Below are 15,159 nucleotides of genomic sequence, written 5' to 3'. Positions count from 1 at the left end.
AACACTTCCACATATAAAACAAGACAAAGATGTAAACAAAACAACAATGGACAAAGCTCACCCAATACACAACAAGTCTCTCCGTCAATATGCAAATGTTCAATCAGCCAGCTCTGTGCGTCTCTCTCTCTCTCACTCCCAACAACACAGAGAATGATTAGCAGTACACGTTGCCTTTAAATATGGCGCGCAATCCAATACATGCTTCTTTCTCCTGATTCAGCAAGATTTGTGATTGGGCAACCTATCAGCACCCCGCCACGCACGCCGATACACCTGTGTGTGATCGGATAATCATCGTAAGAGTGGGCGGATTTGTTTTCGGGTTCATTTTGAATGTATTCGGCACTTACTGCATACGGAGAGGAAAAATCGCCATTAACATGACTAATCGGTAAACTTGCCGATTTCACTTAATCGACGCTTACTGCATGAGGCCCTATATCTCTCCCTCTCTCTCCATATCTCTCCCTCTCTCTCCATATCTCTCCCTCTCTCTCCATATCTCTCCCTTTCTCAATATCTCCCCTTATATCTCCCTCTCTCTCTCGTAATATCTCCCTCTCTCTCCTTATATCTCCCTCTCTCTCCTTATATCTCATTATATCTCCCTCTCTCTCCATATCTCTCCCTCTCTCTCCATATCTCTCCCTCTCTCTCCTTATATCTCCCTCTCTCTCCTTTTATCTCCCTCTCTATCTCCCTCTCTCCTCATCTCTCCCCCTCTCTCAACAAATCAGTTCAATAAAGAGTATTTATTCCAGCCGGAGCCAGCAAGCACAGCACAAAATCACAAACAGATCTTTTACTCACCAAAACAGGGAATACAGAGGGAATACTAGGCTACCTAGGTGCCAGGCGCAACTTCCAAGGCTTACCTGGGTTTTGCTTCTACTCCTGTGGGGATAGAGACTGCCCAGACCTCTCAGGTGCAATTCGCAAGAGAGCACTTTCACATCTCCCGCTTGGTTAGTCTCCTAGCCTTGTTTTCAGGTGTCTCCGGCACAGCCTCGGAGCACACAACTTAATTCACCTCCACATCAGGATCAGACTGCGCTCTGAAAGTGAGATCGGCAGCTCTTTACATATACCTCTGCCTCCATATGAAACTATGGGGGAGGGCAGCCAACCAATCAGAGCACGGATGCCACAGGTATCTGAGTTTGTTGGGGCTTAGACCCAGACCTCAGGTTCCAGTTTCAATGAGATACCTCCAGTGGAGATGGATGACAATCTGAGCTGAACAATGGCCCTCCCATCACACAGTTTCAGTAATAACCATTTCTCTGGACATGCGGGCTGCACAAAGGGTTTCTCAGCCCCGCATGGCCAGAGACAGATGCTTTAAAACACATTTTTAGACTTAATACCTTATTACAACAGGAATAAAGAATCACATTTTACATGAATGCAAAGGGCTACTGGGCATATAACAGGGTAGCTCACGGGTCTGGTGGCCAGATCGGAAAGAGGGGTAGGGCCCAGGGACTGGGCTGAGCCTGCTGGTCCCTGGTTCCCTTTCCATCACTCTAATTATGACAACGGTCTCAATGACGTTGGCCCCCTTACTTCTCAGCCCTCATTCTCAAATATATACCTAAATGCCCCCTAAATTCTGCCCATGACATCCGCCTTTCCTCCTACCTTATTACCTCCTCTCACTCCTGCCAGCAATACATTTCCCGTACTGTTCCCTCTCCCGGGAATTCCCTACAACGCACCATCAGACTCTCCTCCAGCTTTCAGATGTTTGGGATAAGCTGTGTGACTGCACCAATCTTTACCCTATGTAATATCCTCCCCCCAAACCTTGATGGGTTCAGCTTTGAGGCTGGGATATACTCCAACCTGAGCCACAATCTATCCTACAATGAGCAGCCACCTTACCTTCTTGTTTCAACATTGTCCCTCATTCACTCTAGATTGTAAGCTCTCACGAGCAGGGTCCTCATTACCTCTTTGTATCTGTATGTGCATGTTTGTCCTTACTTGTATGTAATTGATTATGTAATATACATAACTCCATGTACCGCATTGCACCGCGCTGCAGAATATGTTGGCGCTTTACAAATAAATTATAATAATATTCCCATGCTTATAGTCAGTGCTTGACAAATCACCCAAAAATCTATTCGCCGAACCAAAAAATCTACTCGCCACCTAGCCCCGGCTCCAGCCCCGCCTTTTAAAAAATAAATTGAATAAATTCCTAGAAAGAACTAATAACATTTGTTTTTGACATAAGTTTATTTATTGTATTACATTTATTCTTTACTATAATTAGTCCGTGTGTGTGTGTCCGTGTGTGTGTGTCTCCCTTATCTAGAAAAAAAAAAAAAAGATGTGAATGACTGGTTTCCTGAACCCCTTAACCAGTGTCTGGATGCCACCGCTTCACAATATCTAAAGCAGCAATCCCACCTGGGATCTTACCTGATCCGCAGTCCCTCAATGTCCAGGTACCCTCACTCCCGCAATGTTTTATTTGAGGGGAGGTGTTCCCTACCTGTCTTCTGGGTTAGGGGGGATTCCGATGTCTCCTGTGCGAAGCTCGAGTCAGATCTGGAAGAAAGCAGTATAGGTTATTTCGTTGTAGGTATAGGCCAATTAAGATATATAGGGTAAATAAGATATCCAGATCCAGAGTGTGAGACAGAGAGTGTGCATATGAGAAACAGAGAGCGTGTGCTTGTGAGACACAGAGAGAGAGTGTGCTTGTGAGACACAGAGAGAGTGTGCTTGTGAGACAGAGAGTGTGCTTGGGAGACAGAGAGAGTGTGCTTGTGAGACACAGAGAGAGTGTGCGTGTGAGACACAGAGAGAGTGTGCGTGTGAGACAGAGAGAGTGTGCGTGTGAGACAGTGTGTGTGTGTGTGTGAGACACAGAGAGTGTGTGAGACAGTGTGAGACAGAGGGTGACAGAAAGTGAGACAGAGGATGACAGAAAGTGAGACAGGTTGACAGAGAGACAGAGAGAAGGGGTGGGTGACACTCTCCCTCTTACACACACACACACACTCTCCCACTTACACACACACACACACTCTCCCACTTACACACACAGAGACAGACACCAACTGCCTCCCCTCTGCGAGAGCGAGTGTCCGTCCTTTCAAATTCAGTGTCGACAGGAGAAGAAATATAACAGTGACAAGGCGGATGCTCTTATGGCTGAAGCCGGTTCACTGGAGTGGTATGCTGCATCTCCCTCTCTTACCCCCCCTCCCCTCTCTCTTAACTGCCATGACAGTGAGGAAATCCAGCCAGGGGGGCTCCCTCCATCCGCCTCGCCCACAATACACACAGATGCAACACGAGCAGCACTTCTTCAAGCCACACAGTGCAGCTCCGCAGACACATCCAGCCAAAGCCACAATCTCCAGGCCTCTCTCCGTGTCATGCTGCGCTCACCAAGGACAAGGAGGGACCCGGAACTGGCTGACTGGACTCTCCTTCTTCCAATGGAAGAGCCTCCAAAAGCTGCCCACCAGCAAGCACGCCACCACCATCCACCCCATCAGCAACTGCGCCACCAGCAGCACTCACAGCACCAGCACTCCCACTCCTAGCACCAGCACTCCCACTCCTAGCAACAGCACTCCCACTCCCAGCAACAGCACTCCCACTCCCAGCAACAACACTCCCACTCACAGCAACAGCACTCCCACTCACAGCAACAGCACTCCCACTCCCAGCAACAGCACTCCCACTCCCAGCACCAGCACTCCCACTCCCAGCAACACCACTCGGTGCACCAGCAACATCACTCCCCTGAACAGTACGTTCACTCCGACGCGTACTCGCACGAGTAGCACTCCCACTCCCACCAGCATCACTCTTCCCACGCTTTGCGGGCATACTTCCAGCACTCACAAAAAACAGACAACTAATGTACAGCCAATCACACGAAACACTTCCACATATAAAACAAGACAAAGATGTAAACAAAACAACAATGGACAAAGCTCACCCAATACACAACAAGTCTCTCCGTCAATATGCAAATGTTCAATCAGCCAGCTCTGTGCGTCTCTCTCTCTCTCACTCCCAACAACACAGAGAATGATTAGCAGTACACGTTGCCTTTAAATATGGCGCGCAATCCAATACATGCTTCTTTCTCCTGATTCAGCAAGATTTGTGATTGGGCAACCTATCAGCACCCCGCCACGCACGCCGATACACCTGTGTGTGATCGGATAATCATCGTAAGAGTGGGCAGATTTGTTTTCGGGTTCATTTTGAATGTATTCGGCACTTACTGCATACGGAGAGGAAAAATCGCCATTAACATGACTAATCGGTAAACTTGCCGATTTCACTTAATCGACGCTTACTGCATGAGGCCCTATATCTCTCCCTCTCTCTCCATATCTCTCCCTCTCTCTCCATATCTCTCCCTCTCTCTCCATATCTCTCCCTTTCTCAATATCTCCCCTTATATCTCCCTCTCTCTCTCGTAATATCTCCCTCTCTCTCCTTATATCTCCCTCTCTCTCCTTATATCTCATTATATCTCCCTCTCTCTCCATATCTCTCCCTCTCTCTCCATATCTCTCCCTCTCTCTCCTTATATCTCCCTCTCTCTCCTTTTATCTCCCTCTCTATCTCCCTCTCTCCTCATCTCTCCCCCTCTCTCAACAAATCAGTTCAATAAAGAGTATTTATTCCAGCCGGAGCCAGCAAGCACAGCACAAAATCACAAACAGATCTTTTACTCACCAAAACAGGGAATACAGAGGGAATACTAGGCTACCTAGGTGCCAGGCGCAACTTCCAAGGCTTACCTGGGTTTTGCTTCTACTCCTGTGGGGATAGAGACTGCCCAGACCTCTCAGGTGCAATTCGCAAGAGAGCACTTTCACATCTCCCGCTTGGTTAGTCTCCTAGCCTTGTTTTCAGGTGTCTCCGGCACAGCCTCGGAGCACACAACTTAATTCACCTCCACATCAGGATCAGACTGCGCTCTGAAAGTGAGATCGGCAGCTCTTTACATATACCTCTGCCTCCATATGAAACTATGGGGGAGGGCAGCCAACCAATCAGAGCACGGATGCCACAGGTATCTGAGTTTGTTGGGGCTTAGACCCAGACCTCAGGTTCCAGTTTCAATGAGATACCTCCAGTGGAGATGGATGACAATCTGAGCTGAACAATGGCCCTCCCATCACACAGTTTCAGTAATAACCATTTCTCTGGACATGCGGGCTGCACAAAGGGTTTCTCAGCCCCGCATGGCCAGAGACAGATGCTTTAAAACACATTTTTAGACTTAATACCTTATTACAACAGGAATAAAGAATCACATTTTACATGAATGCAAAGGGCTACTGGGCATATAACAGGGTAGCTCACGGGTCTGGTGGCCAGATCGGAAAGAGGGGTAGGGCCCAGGGACTGGGCTGAGCCTGCTGGTCCCTGGTTCCCTTTCCATCACTCTAATTATGACAACGGTCTCAATGACGTTGGCCCCCTTACTTCTCAGCCCTCATTCTCAAATATATACCTAAATGCCCCCTAAATTCTGCCCATGACATCCGCCTTTCCTCCTACCTTATTACCTCCTCTCACTCCTGCCAGCAATACATTTCCCGTACTGTTCCCTCTCCCGGGAATTCCCTACAACGCACCATCAGACTCTCCTCCAGCTTTCAGATGTTTGGGATAAGCTGTGTGACTGCACCAATCTTTACCCTATGTAATATCCTCCCCCCAAACCTTGATGGGTTCAGCTTTGAGGCTGGGATATACTCCAACCTGAGCCACAATCTATCCTACAATGAGCAGCCACCTTACCTTCTTGTTTCAACATTGTCCCTCATTCACTCTAGATTGTAAGCTCTCACGAGCAGGGTCCTCATTACCTCTTTGTATCTGTTTGTGCATGTTTGTCCTTACTTGTATGTAATTGATTATGTAATATACATAACTCCATGTACCGCATTGCACCGCGCTGCAGAATATGTTGGCGCTTTACAAATAAATTATAATAATATTCCCATGCTTATAGTCAGTGCTTGACAAATCACCCAAAAATCTATTCGCCGAACCAAAAAATCTACTCGCCACCTAGCCCCGGCTCCAGCCCCGCCTTTTAAAAAATAAATTGAATAAATTCCTAGAAAGAACTAATAACATTTGTTTTTGACATAAGTTTATTTATTGTATTACATTTATTCTTTACTATAATTAGTCCGTGTGTGTGTGTGTGTCCGTGTGTGTGTGTCTCCCTTATCTAGAAAAAAAAAAAAAAGATGTGAATGACTGGTTTCCTGAACCCCTTAACCAGTGTCTGGATGCCACCGCTTCACAATATCTAAAGCAGCAATCCCACCTGGGATCTTACCTGATCCGCAGTCCCTCAATGTCCAGGTACCCTCACTCCCGCAATGTTTTATTTGAGGGGAGGTGTTCCCTACCTGTCTTCTGGGTTAGGGGGGATTCCGATGTCTCCTGTGCGAAGCTCGAGTCAGATCTGGAAGAAAGCAGTATAGGTTATTTCGTTGTAGGTATAGGCCAATTAAGATATATAGGGTAAATAAGATATCCAGATCCAGAGTGTGAGACAGAGAGTGTGCATATGAGAAACAGAGAGCGTGTGCTTGTGAGACACAGAGAGAGAGTGTGCTTGTGAGACACAGAGAGAGTGTGCTTGTGAGACAGAGAGTGTGCTTGGGAGACAGAGAGAGTGTGCTTGTGAGACACAGAGAGAGTGTGCGTGTGAGACACAGAGAGAGTGTGCGTGTGAGACAGAGAGAGTGTGCGTGTGAGACAGTGTGTGTGTGTGTGTGAGACACAGAGAGTGTGTGAGACAGTGTGAGACAGAGGGTGACAGAAAGTGAGACAGAGGATGACAGAAAGTGAGACAGGTTGACAGAGAGACAGAGAGAAGGGGTGGGTGACACTCTCCCTCTTACACACACACACACACACTCTCCCACTTACACACACACACACACTCTCCCACTTACACACACAGAGACAGACACCAACCGCCTCCCCTCTGCGAGAGCGAGTGTCCGTCCTTTCAAATTCAGTGTCGACAGGAGAAGAAATATAACAGTGACAAGGCGGATGCTCTTATGGCTGAAGCCGGCTCACTGGAGTGGTATGCTGCATCTCCCTCTCTTACCCCCCCTCCCCTCTCTCTTAACTGCCATGACAGTGAGGAAATCCAGCCAGGGGGGCTCCCTCCATCCGCCTCGCCCACAATACACACAGATGCAACACGAGCAGCACTTCTTCAAGCCACACAGTGCAGCTCCGCAGACACATCCAGCCAAAGCCACAATCTCCAGGCCTCTCTCCGTGTCATGCTGCGCTCACCAAGGACAAGGAGGGACCCGGAACTGAGGTGAAAAGGGTAATACTTGCACCCACAGCTGCGGGGGCACGCCTGGAAGGTGGGTAGTAGGCGTCCGGAACTGCACGGGAGATAAGGTATTAGTTCAGATACTCGCCAGATACTTGGGCAGTTCCACTAGAATTGTCGATGCCGAGAGCCTTGGGTTTGGAGCCGGGAGGTAGGTTGGAATCCGTAAGCCGTGGTGGAGGATAGGAGAGTTCGGGAGGTCAGAGGGCAAGCCAGAGGTTGAAGTCCAGAGCGGGTCCGCAGTCAAGCCGGTTCGGTACATGGGAGATCACTAGAAGACACACAGACAGGGCACTGAGGCAGGCACGACCGTGGGTAACGCAGGTCACATAAAGCTATGCTCAGCCAAAGAAGGAATGGCTGAGCAGGGTATAAATGAGGAGAGAGCCCAATGGGAAGAGGGGGAGGGACAGGGGAGCGACACCATGGGAGGCAGGGATAGGTAGGAAAAAAGCCACAGCTGATTGCCTTGACACAAGGCTTGTGGACGGTGCACGCGCATCAGGCGTGTGCACCGCACGGGGGAGGTGCGCGCGGCCTGAGCTGGGGCCAGGTGTTCCTCCTGCGGGAGGATAGAAGAGTTGGAGAACGTGCGCGCACATGCGCGCGTCTTGTGGCGGCCGCGGGAAGCCGGGAGGAAAAAGGATGGTCCCGCTTGCGGCGGAGGACCTGTGGAGCCGGAACCAGGGAGCGCCGGGTGAGTCGTGGCATGGGAGGAACCCTCTTGGGGAGAGGTGCTCCCCGAGATCTTACACTCCGCCTCTAGTCCTGGCAGTTGCTAGGAGATCCTTAGTGCGGGAGGTTGTGCCTGTATGCGCCTGCGTTGGTGCGTGTTTTCATCTATAAAATTTCTCGGGCCACCCCCTGCCTGATGTAATCAAAATCACATGGAAAAAAAAAACAACCCTTTATTAAACAGTATACAATATAAATCCAAATATGTTTAAATACTTACATATTTCAACAGCATGCGCTTGCAAAATTAGGCTGCGTCCACGCTGCCGCTGAGAGCGGTGACATCACCAGCTCTCCAAGCATGAGCACAGGGTGTCCTGCATAATTTTGCAAGCGTGGATCGGGGCTATGTGTGTGTGTGTCTGTGTGTGTGGCTGTGGGTGAGTGTATTGACTGCTGCTGAGCGCACATCAAAGTCAATTTTGTTTGTCTCCCAAAGCGCCTAGCTTGGGAGAGCGTACGTGCACAAAGGCAATCCTTTGGGGGGCATTCATCCACCTCTTTGCTACCTCCCTCTCCCCCCTTTTTTTTTCTTCCTTCCCCTCCATGCTTTCTGTCTTGCTATCCCCATTGTCATCCAAACTCCTACCTACAGTATTATTTATTTTTTCCCGTTTTCAATGTTGTGTTTTCACAGTTTTTTTTTAAATGATTTCTGTACATGCATAGTATGATTGATACAGAGGCAGCCTACCCTTTCACTTGCAGAGCATCGCAGTGAAGCAGGTTGCCAGCGGAGGAGAGCAGGAACACAGCGCTATTGCAGGGCAGACAGCGAAGGAGGGGGGTTTGACTTCACCGTGCTCGGGCGTGCTCCTCCCCGTACCTCCAAAGCCCCTGCGCGTGCGCTCGCACACCATCACATTGCCGCCACCTGCACTATCCTGTTCAGCCACCCGCACACATCTTCGGCTGCCCGCCCGTGCACATCTTCTTGGTCGCCCCTCGCGCACAGCGTCTGCCGGCCCGCGCACCCAGTTTTCATCGCACGCTGCCTACGCCCCCCTAAATAATCTTGCGCCTCATTGCCCCCCCAGTTTGCGCACCACTGCATTACAACACACACTCAATCAATCAATCACCACACACACACACACACTCACCACATACAATCAATCACCACACACACACTCACCACATACACTCAATCACCACACACACACACACACACACACACACACACACACACACACACACACACACACACACACACACACACACACACACACACACACACACACACACACACACCACACACACCACATACACACACTCAATCCCCCCCACACACACACACACTCAATCCCCCCCCACACACACACAATCCCCCCACACACACACTAAATCCACACACACAATCAATCCACACACACACTCAATCCCACACACACACTCAATCCCACACACACACTCAATCCCACACACACTCAATCCCACACACACTCAATCCCACACACACTCAATCCCACACACACACACAATCCCCCCCCACATACACACACACAATCCCCCCCACACACACACGCAATCCCCCCCACACAATCCCACACACACTCAATCCCACACACACACTCAATCCCACACACACAATCCCCCCCCCACACACACAATGCCCCCCCACACACACAATCCCCCCCCCACACACACACAATCCCCCCCACACACAACCCCCCCCCACACACACAACCCCCCCTATACAACACCCCCCACACACACACAATCCCCCCCACACACACAATCCCCCACACACACACAATCCCCCCCAACACACACACAATCCCACTCACACACACACACAAACTCAATCCCCCCACACACAAACACAATCCCTCCCCACACACACAATCCCCCCCCCCACACACACAATCCCCCCCCACACACACAATCCCCCCCCACACACACAATACCCCCCCCCACACACAATCCCCCCCCACACACTCAATCCCCCCCACACACACACACACACACACTCAATCCCCCCCACACAATCCCCCCCACACACACACTCAATCCCCCCCCCCACACACTCAATCCCCCCCCCACACACTCAATCCCCCTCCCACACACACAATCACCCCCTACACACACTCAATCCCCCCCCACACACACACAAACTCAATCCCCCCCCACACACGCAATCCCCCCCACACAATCCCACACACACTCAATCCCACACACACACTCAATCCCACACACACAATCCCCCCCACACACACACAATGCCCCCCCACACACACAATCCCCCCCCCCACACACACACAATCCCCCCCACACACAACCCCCCCCCACACACACAACCCCCCCTATACAACACCCCCCACACACACACAATCCCCCCCACACACACAATCCCCCACACACACACAATCCCCCCCAACACACACACAATCCCACTCACACACACACACACAAACTCAATCCCCCCACACACAAACACAATCCCTCCCCACACACACAATCCCCCCCCCCCCACACACACAATCCCCCCCCACACACACAATCCCCCCCCACACACACAATCCCCCCCACACACAATCCCCCCCCACACACTCAATCCCCCCCCCACACACACACACACACTCAATCCCCCCCACACAATCCCCCCCACACACACACTCAATCCCCCCCCCACACACTCAATCCCCCCCACACACTCAATCCCCCTCCCACACACACAATCACCCCCTACACACACTCAATCCCCCCCCACACACACACAAACTCAATCCCCCCCCACACACACAATCCCCCCCCACACACACACACTCAATCCCCACACACACACAATCCCCCCCCCACACACAAACTCAATCCCCCCCCCCACACACACAAACTCAATCCCCACACACACACAATCCCCCCCCACACACACACAATCCCCCCACACACACAAACAAACTCAATCACCCCACACACACAAACTCAATCCCCACACACAAACTCAATCCCCACACACACACACAATCCCCCCCCACACACATACTCAAATACACGCACACACTTTCTCCTAGGGGGGCGACATGCTCCGATCCCCCTACACCCCATGCTGCTGAAAACTGGTGCGGGAAGCAGACAGGAAGAGAAGGAGGGGCTGTCTGTGTGCAGAGAGAAGCCCCGCCCCCTCTGCAAGACACAGACACATAGAAGCAGAAGCACGGAGCTTCTGGCCGCCCGTGCACAGCTCTGCCCCCCCCCCCAGGTTTCCCTGCAAGCAGCCCGCGCCCCCCTTACAAAATCGTGCACCCCCCGAAGGGGGCGCGCCCCACAGTTTGCGCACTGCTGGGTTAATACATCACAAAGTACCACAAAAGTTAGTTGATAAAAGTTCTTATCTACTATTGTATGTGCTCACTTTGTAATAAGTTATACCTACACAACAGAACAATATATTAAGAAAATTGATACAGGGAAAATTGTGATTTCCATTACTGGAGTGAGGGGGAAATATTTATTTCCACTTATGAGAGATTTTTGTAAAATGATTCATTGGGTTGTTTTTTGACTTCCTCTGGGTTAATGTAAATATAACAATGTAACTTTAATTATATGATTCAGTGTCTTGCACAAGTAGAATTTTATAGAGGTTGAATTCAATGAACATTTCTTTCTCATCCAAATCTACTTTGTTGCATTGCAATGTTACATTAATACATTTTCTCACCATAGATATATCTTCAGCAAATGACTGAGCTGTGAACAAGAAGCAATATAAGAAATGTCCCAAACATCATCAATTACACGAGGTGTTAATGGAAATATGTTTTAAGGACTTCAACATTGCATAAGTCTGTAATTGAACTGGAACACAATTACAAGAAACTCGGCAGAGCATTCCTATACATAAACAGCATTTTACTAAACGTACAGACAGCACAATACCAGACAAGACAAGGAGAGGGTTTAAAGACCTGAGACATGAATACCTACAGTGGGAATTACGGTTTAGTTATACAGCAAATAATCCCCACAGGGGAGACACCCTATAAGTGCTCTGAATGTGGGAAAAGCTTCAGTCGGAAATCAAATCTTGTTACACATGAAAGAATCCATACAGGGGAGAGACCCTATAACTGCTCTGACTGCGAGAAAAACTTCAGTCGGAAATCAGCTCTTGTTAGACACAAAACAATTCACTCTGGGGAGACACCTTATAACTGCTCTGAATGTGGGAAAAGCTTCAGTCGAAAATCAAATCTTGTTATACATCAAAGTATCCACACAGGGGTGAAGCTTTATAACTGCTCTGAATGTGGGAATAGCTTCAATCACAAATCATCTCTTGTTAGACACGAAACAATCCACACAGGGGTGAATCCTTATAACTGCTCTCAATGTGGGAAAATCTTCAGTCAGAAATCAAATCTTGTTATACATCAAAGTATCCACACAGGGGTGAAGCCTTATAACTGCTCTGAATGTGGGAAAAGCTTCAGTAATAAATCACATCTTGTTACACACCGAAGAATCCACACAGGAGTGAGATCATATAACTGCTCTGAATGTGAGAAAAGCTTCCGTCAGAAATCAGAACTTGCTATGCACCAAAGAATCCACACAGGGGTGAAGCCTTATAACTGCTCTGAATGTGGGAAAAACTTCAGTAATAAATCGCATCTTGTTAAACATCAAAGAATCCATACAGGGTTGAGACCCTATAACTGCACTGAATGTGGGAAAAAATTCAGTGATAAATCAAATCTTGTTATACACCAAAGAATCCACACAGGGGTGAGACCCTATAACTGCTCGGAATGTGGGAAAGGCTTCAGTGATAAATCAAGTCTTATTACACATCAAAGAATCCACACAGGGGTGAGACCCTATAACTGCTCAGAATGTGGGAAAGGCTTCAGTGAAAAATCACATCTTGTTACACACCAAATAATCCACACAGGGGTGAGACCCTATAACTGCTCGGAATGTGGGAAAAGCTTCAGTCGGAAATCATATCTTGTTGCACACCAAAGAATCCACACAGGAGTGAGACCCTATAACTGCTCTGAATGTGGGAAAAGCTTCAGTGATAAATCACATCTTCTTAAACACCAAGGAATCCACACAGGGGTAAAGCCTTATAACTGCTCTAAATGTGGGAAAAGCTTCAGTCGGAAATCACATCTTGTTAGGCACCAAAGAATCCACACAGGGACCACTGTATAACTGTTCTGAATATGGGAAAAGCCTTATACAAAATCAAATCTTTTCAAACAGAAGACAACTTACTTAGTGTTGTCTCCCTCTAACTATTAATGTTAAAATGTATAAAATACCATTAAAAACGAAATAAATAGAAAATAATATTTTAAGGAAATGACAATTGCCAAAGTTTGCTCTGAAAACTGTCATATACTGTACGTGATAGTGTCAATCAAGAGAACAAGGGACAGAGTTGTATATAAATATTTATATTATAGTAAATAACTGCATTATGCACCCATATAGTTCTGTTAACATTGCTTTTAATTACACCTCAATTAGCAACATATGGTATATTCAATTTGCATGTAAAATTACTAGTCCTTTACAATTTGAAATACCTACTTTCTAATTACAGTATTGCTTTGAAGATTATATGAAAGATGAGTGGCATACCTAGACATGTGAGGGCCCCCGGGCAAATTTTCTTTCAGGGCCCCATTATGAGTGAACATATTCCGGAGATTTTGGAGTTTCCATTGGCCCCCCGCCTCCCGAGTGTTGGCAGCCCTGTGAGTCCGTCCCCCTTGATTTTACACCCCCTCACTCAGCTCTATTCACCCCTCACTCCTCATGTATTTTTCTCCCCAGTCTTACACCCTCTCCCTCACTACCCCCTTTTTCCTCTCACACTAACCTCCCCCCCCAATCAGCTATCACTCAGTAACCTCTACCCCTTCCACACTCAATCCAGCTCCCTCAATCCTCCCCTCCACCCCTTGCCACACACATACAATTTCCCCACACAAACATATAATTCCTCCTCTACAGTACATTACCCCCTCCAATACACAAATTAGAATAACCACCTACAGATACAGCAGCTGTTATTCGAACACTTCACGCGTTGTATACCTCAGAATAGCCACGTCATGGCGCGTGATTTCTTCCAACCGTACCGCCTTTAGACGTGAGTGCAGAAAATAGCATTTTAGTGTTCTGGTTTTTAAACACCTGAAATTGACACAGTAACACAGTACTGTACACATTACAATTCATTCATTTCATTGCACACAAAGAAACAGAATCCATGAAATTCAAACAAAGCAACCGCGATAAACACATGTGCCTGGGGCGATTGGCTACGTTAATGCCGCATGGAATACACCAGAGCACACGAAAACGGCTCCGTTATTTGCTCGAATAACGTCCGCTGCATCTGTACACACACCTCCCCCCCACACACATGGTTGAAAAACACTGGTGTACAGTATATTGCACAGTCACTTCTTTTAATACAGTTAACTATAGACAATTGTGTAAAGAATGACAGAAACTTTAAAACGCTCTATTAAAAATGTTGTAATCACGTGTTACCTCAATTGCTTGCACTGAGGTACAGACAGCACACTGAGACACTGAATCATACACAGCACACTGACAGACACTGAGGCACAAATAGAACACTGACAGAGCAAACTAACTGACAAATTTACACACAAAAACACAAAGCAGACTGAAATACACAGCAAATTCACACACACACACAAACACACACACCAAACTGATACACAAACACACACCACATATCTTCCCACAGCAGCACATGGTAACTCCTCCCCCTGATGTCACGGAGAGCAGGTGTGGGCAGCCCTCTGCCTCAGTTCTGCCCGAAGACTCTGCTGCCTGCTCTCTGCATCTCTGAATGCACACTCACATTTGTATGTGTCATTCAGGACACAAAATAGTATCTTTTAGTAGAGGACTGTCTCTCCGAAACAGGATTCTGGTGGAAGTCCCTGCTTCTATGGTTTGCCTTGTGTTCTCAACGCATTTCGTTGGCTCTAAACCAACTTCGTCAGGAGTGATTGATGATCCGGGCTACCTACACTAATAATACCAGAGTCCTCCTATTG

At 48.2% G+C, this 15,159-nt stretch overlaps 2 protein-coding genes across 3 annotated transcripts in view; both read left to right on the top strand.

Moving 5' to 3' along the window:
• The window catches only part of LOC142464304 (uncharacterized), a 49,515-nt gene extending 36,243 nt beyond the window's left edge, over positions 1–13,272 (top strand). Inside the window, exon 4 of one of the 2 annotated variants that reach the window (XR_012787640.1) lies at positions 3,251–3,406. Coding sequence is in view for 1 of the 2 variants with exons in the window: in XM_075567785.1 (XP_075423900.1) it covers positions 12,023–13,267 (1,245 nt within the window). In the remaining variant the exon portion in view is untranslated. Of the gene's footprint in view, positions 1–3,250; positions 3,407–11,773 lie in introns of those variants that run through there. The other variant, XM_075567785.1, reaches the window with a different exon arrangement.
• Positions 1–15,159, top strand: part of LOC142464322 (uncharacterized) — a 237,333-nt gene that overhangs the window by 36,177 nt on the left and 185,997 nt on the right. The window lies entirely within an intron of this gene.

This window comes from Ascaphus truei, chromosome 12 (assembly GCF_040206685.1).
Source record: "Ascaphus truei isolate aAscTru1 chromosome 12, aAscTru1.hap1, whole genome shotgun sequence".
NCBI lineage: Eukaryota > Metazoa > Chordata > Amphibia > Anura > Ascaphidae > Ascaphus > Ascaphus truei.
Note: the sequence above shows the minus strand (reverse complement) of the source record. Positions and strands in the feature narration are given on the sequence as shown.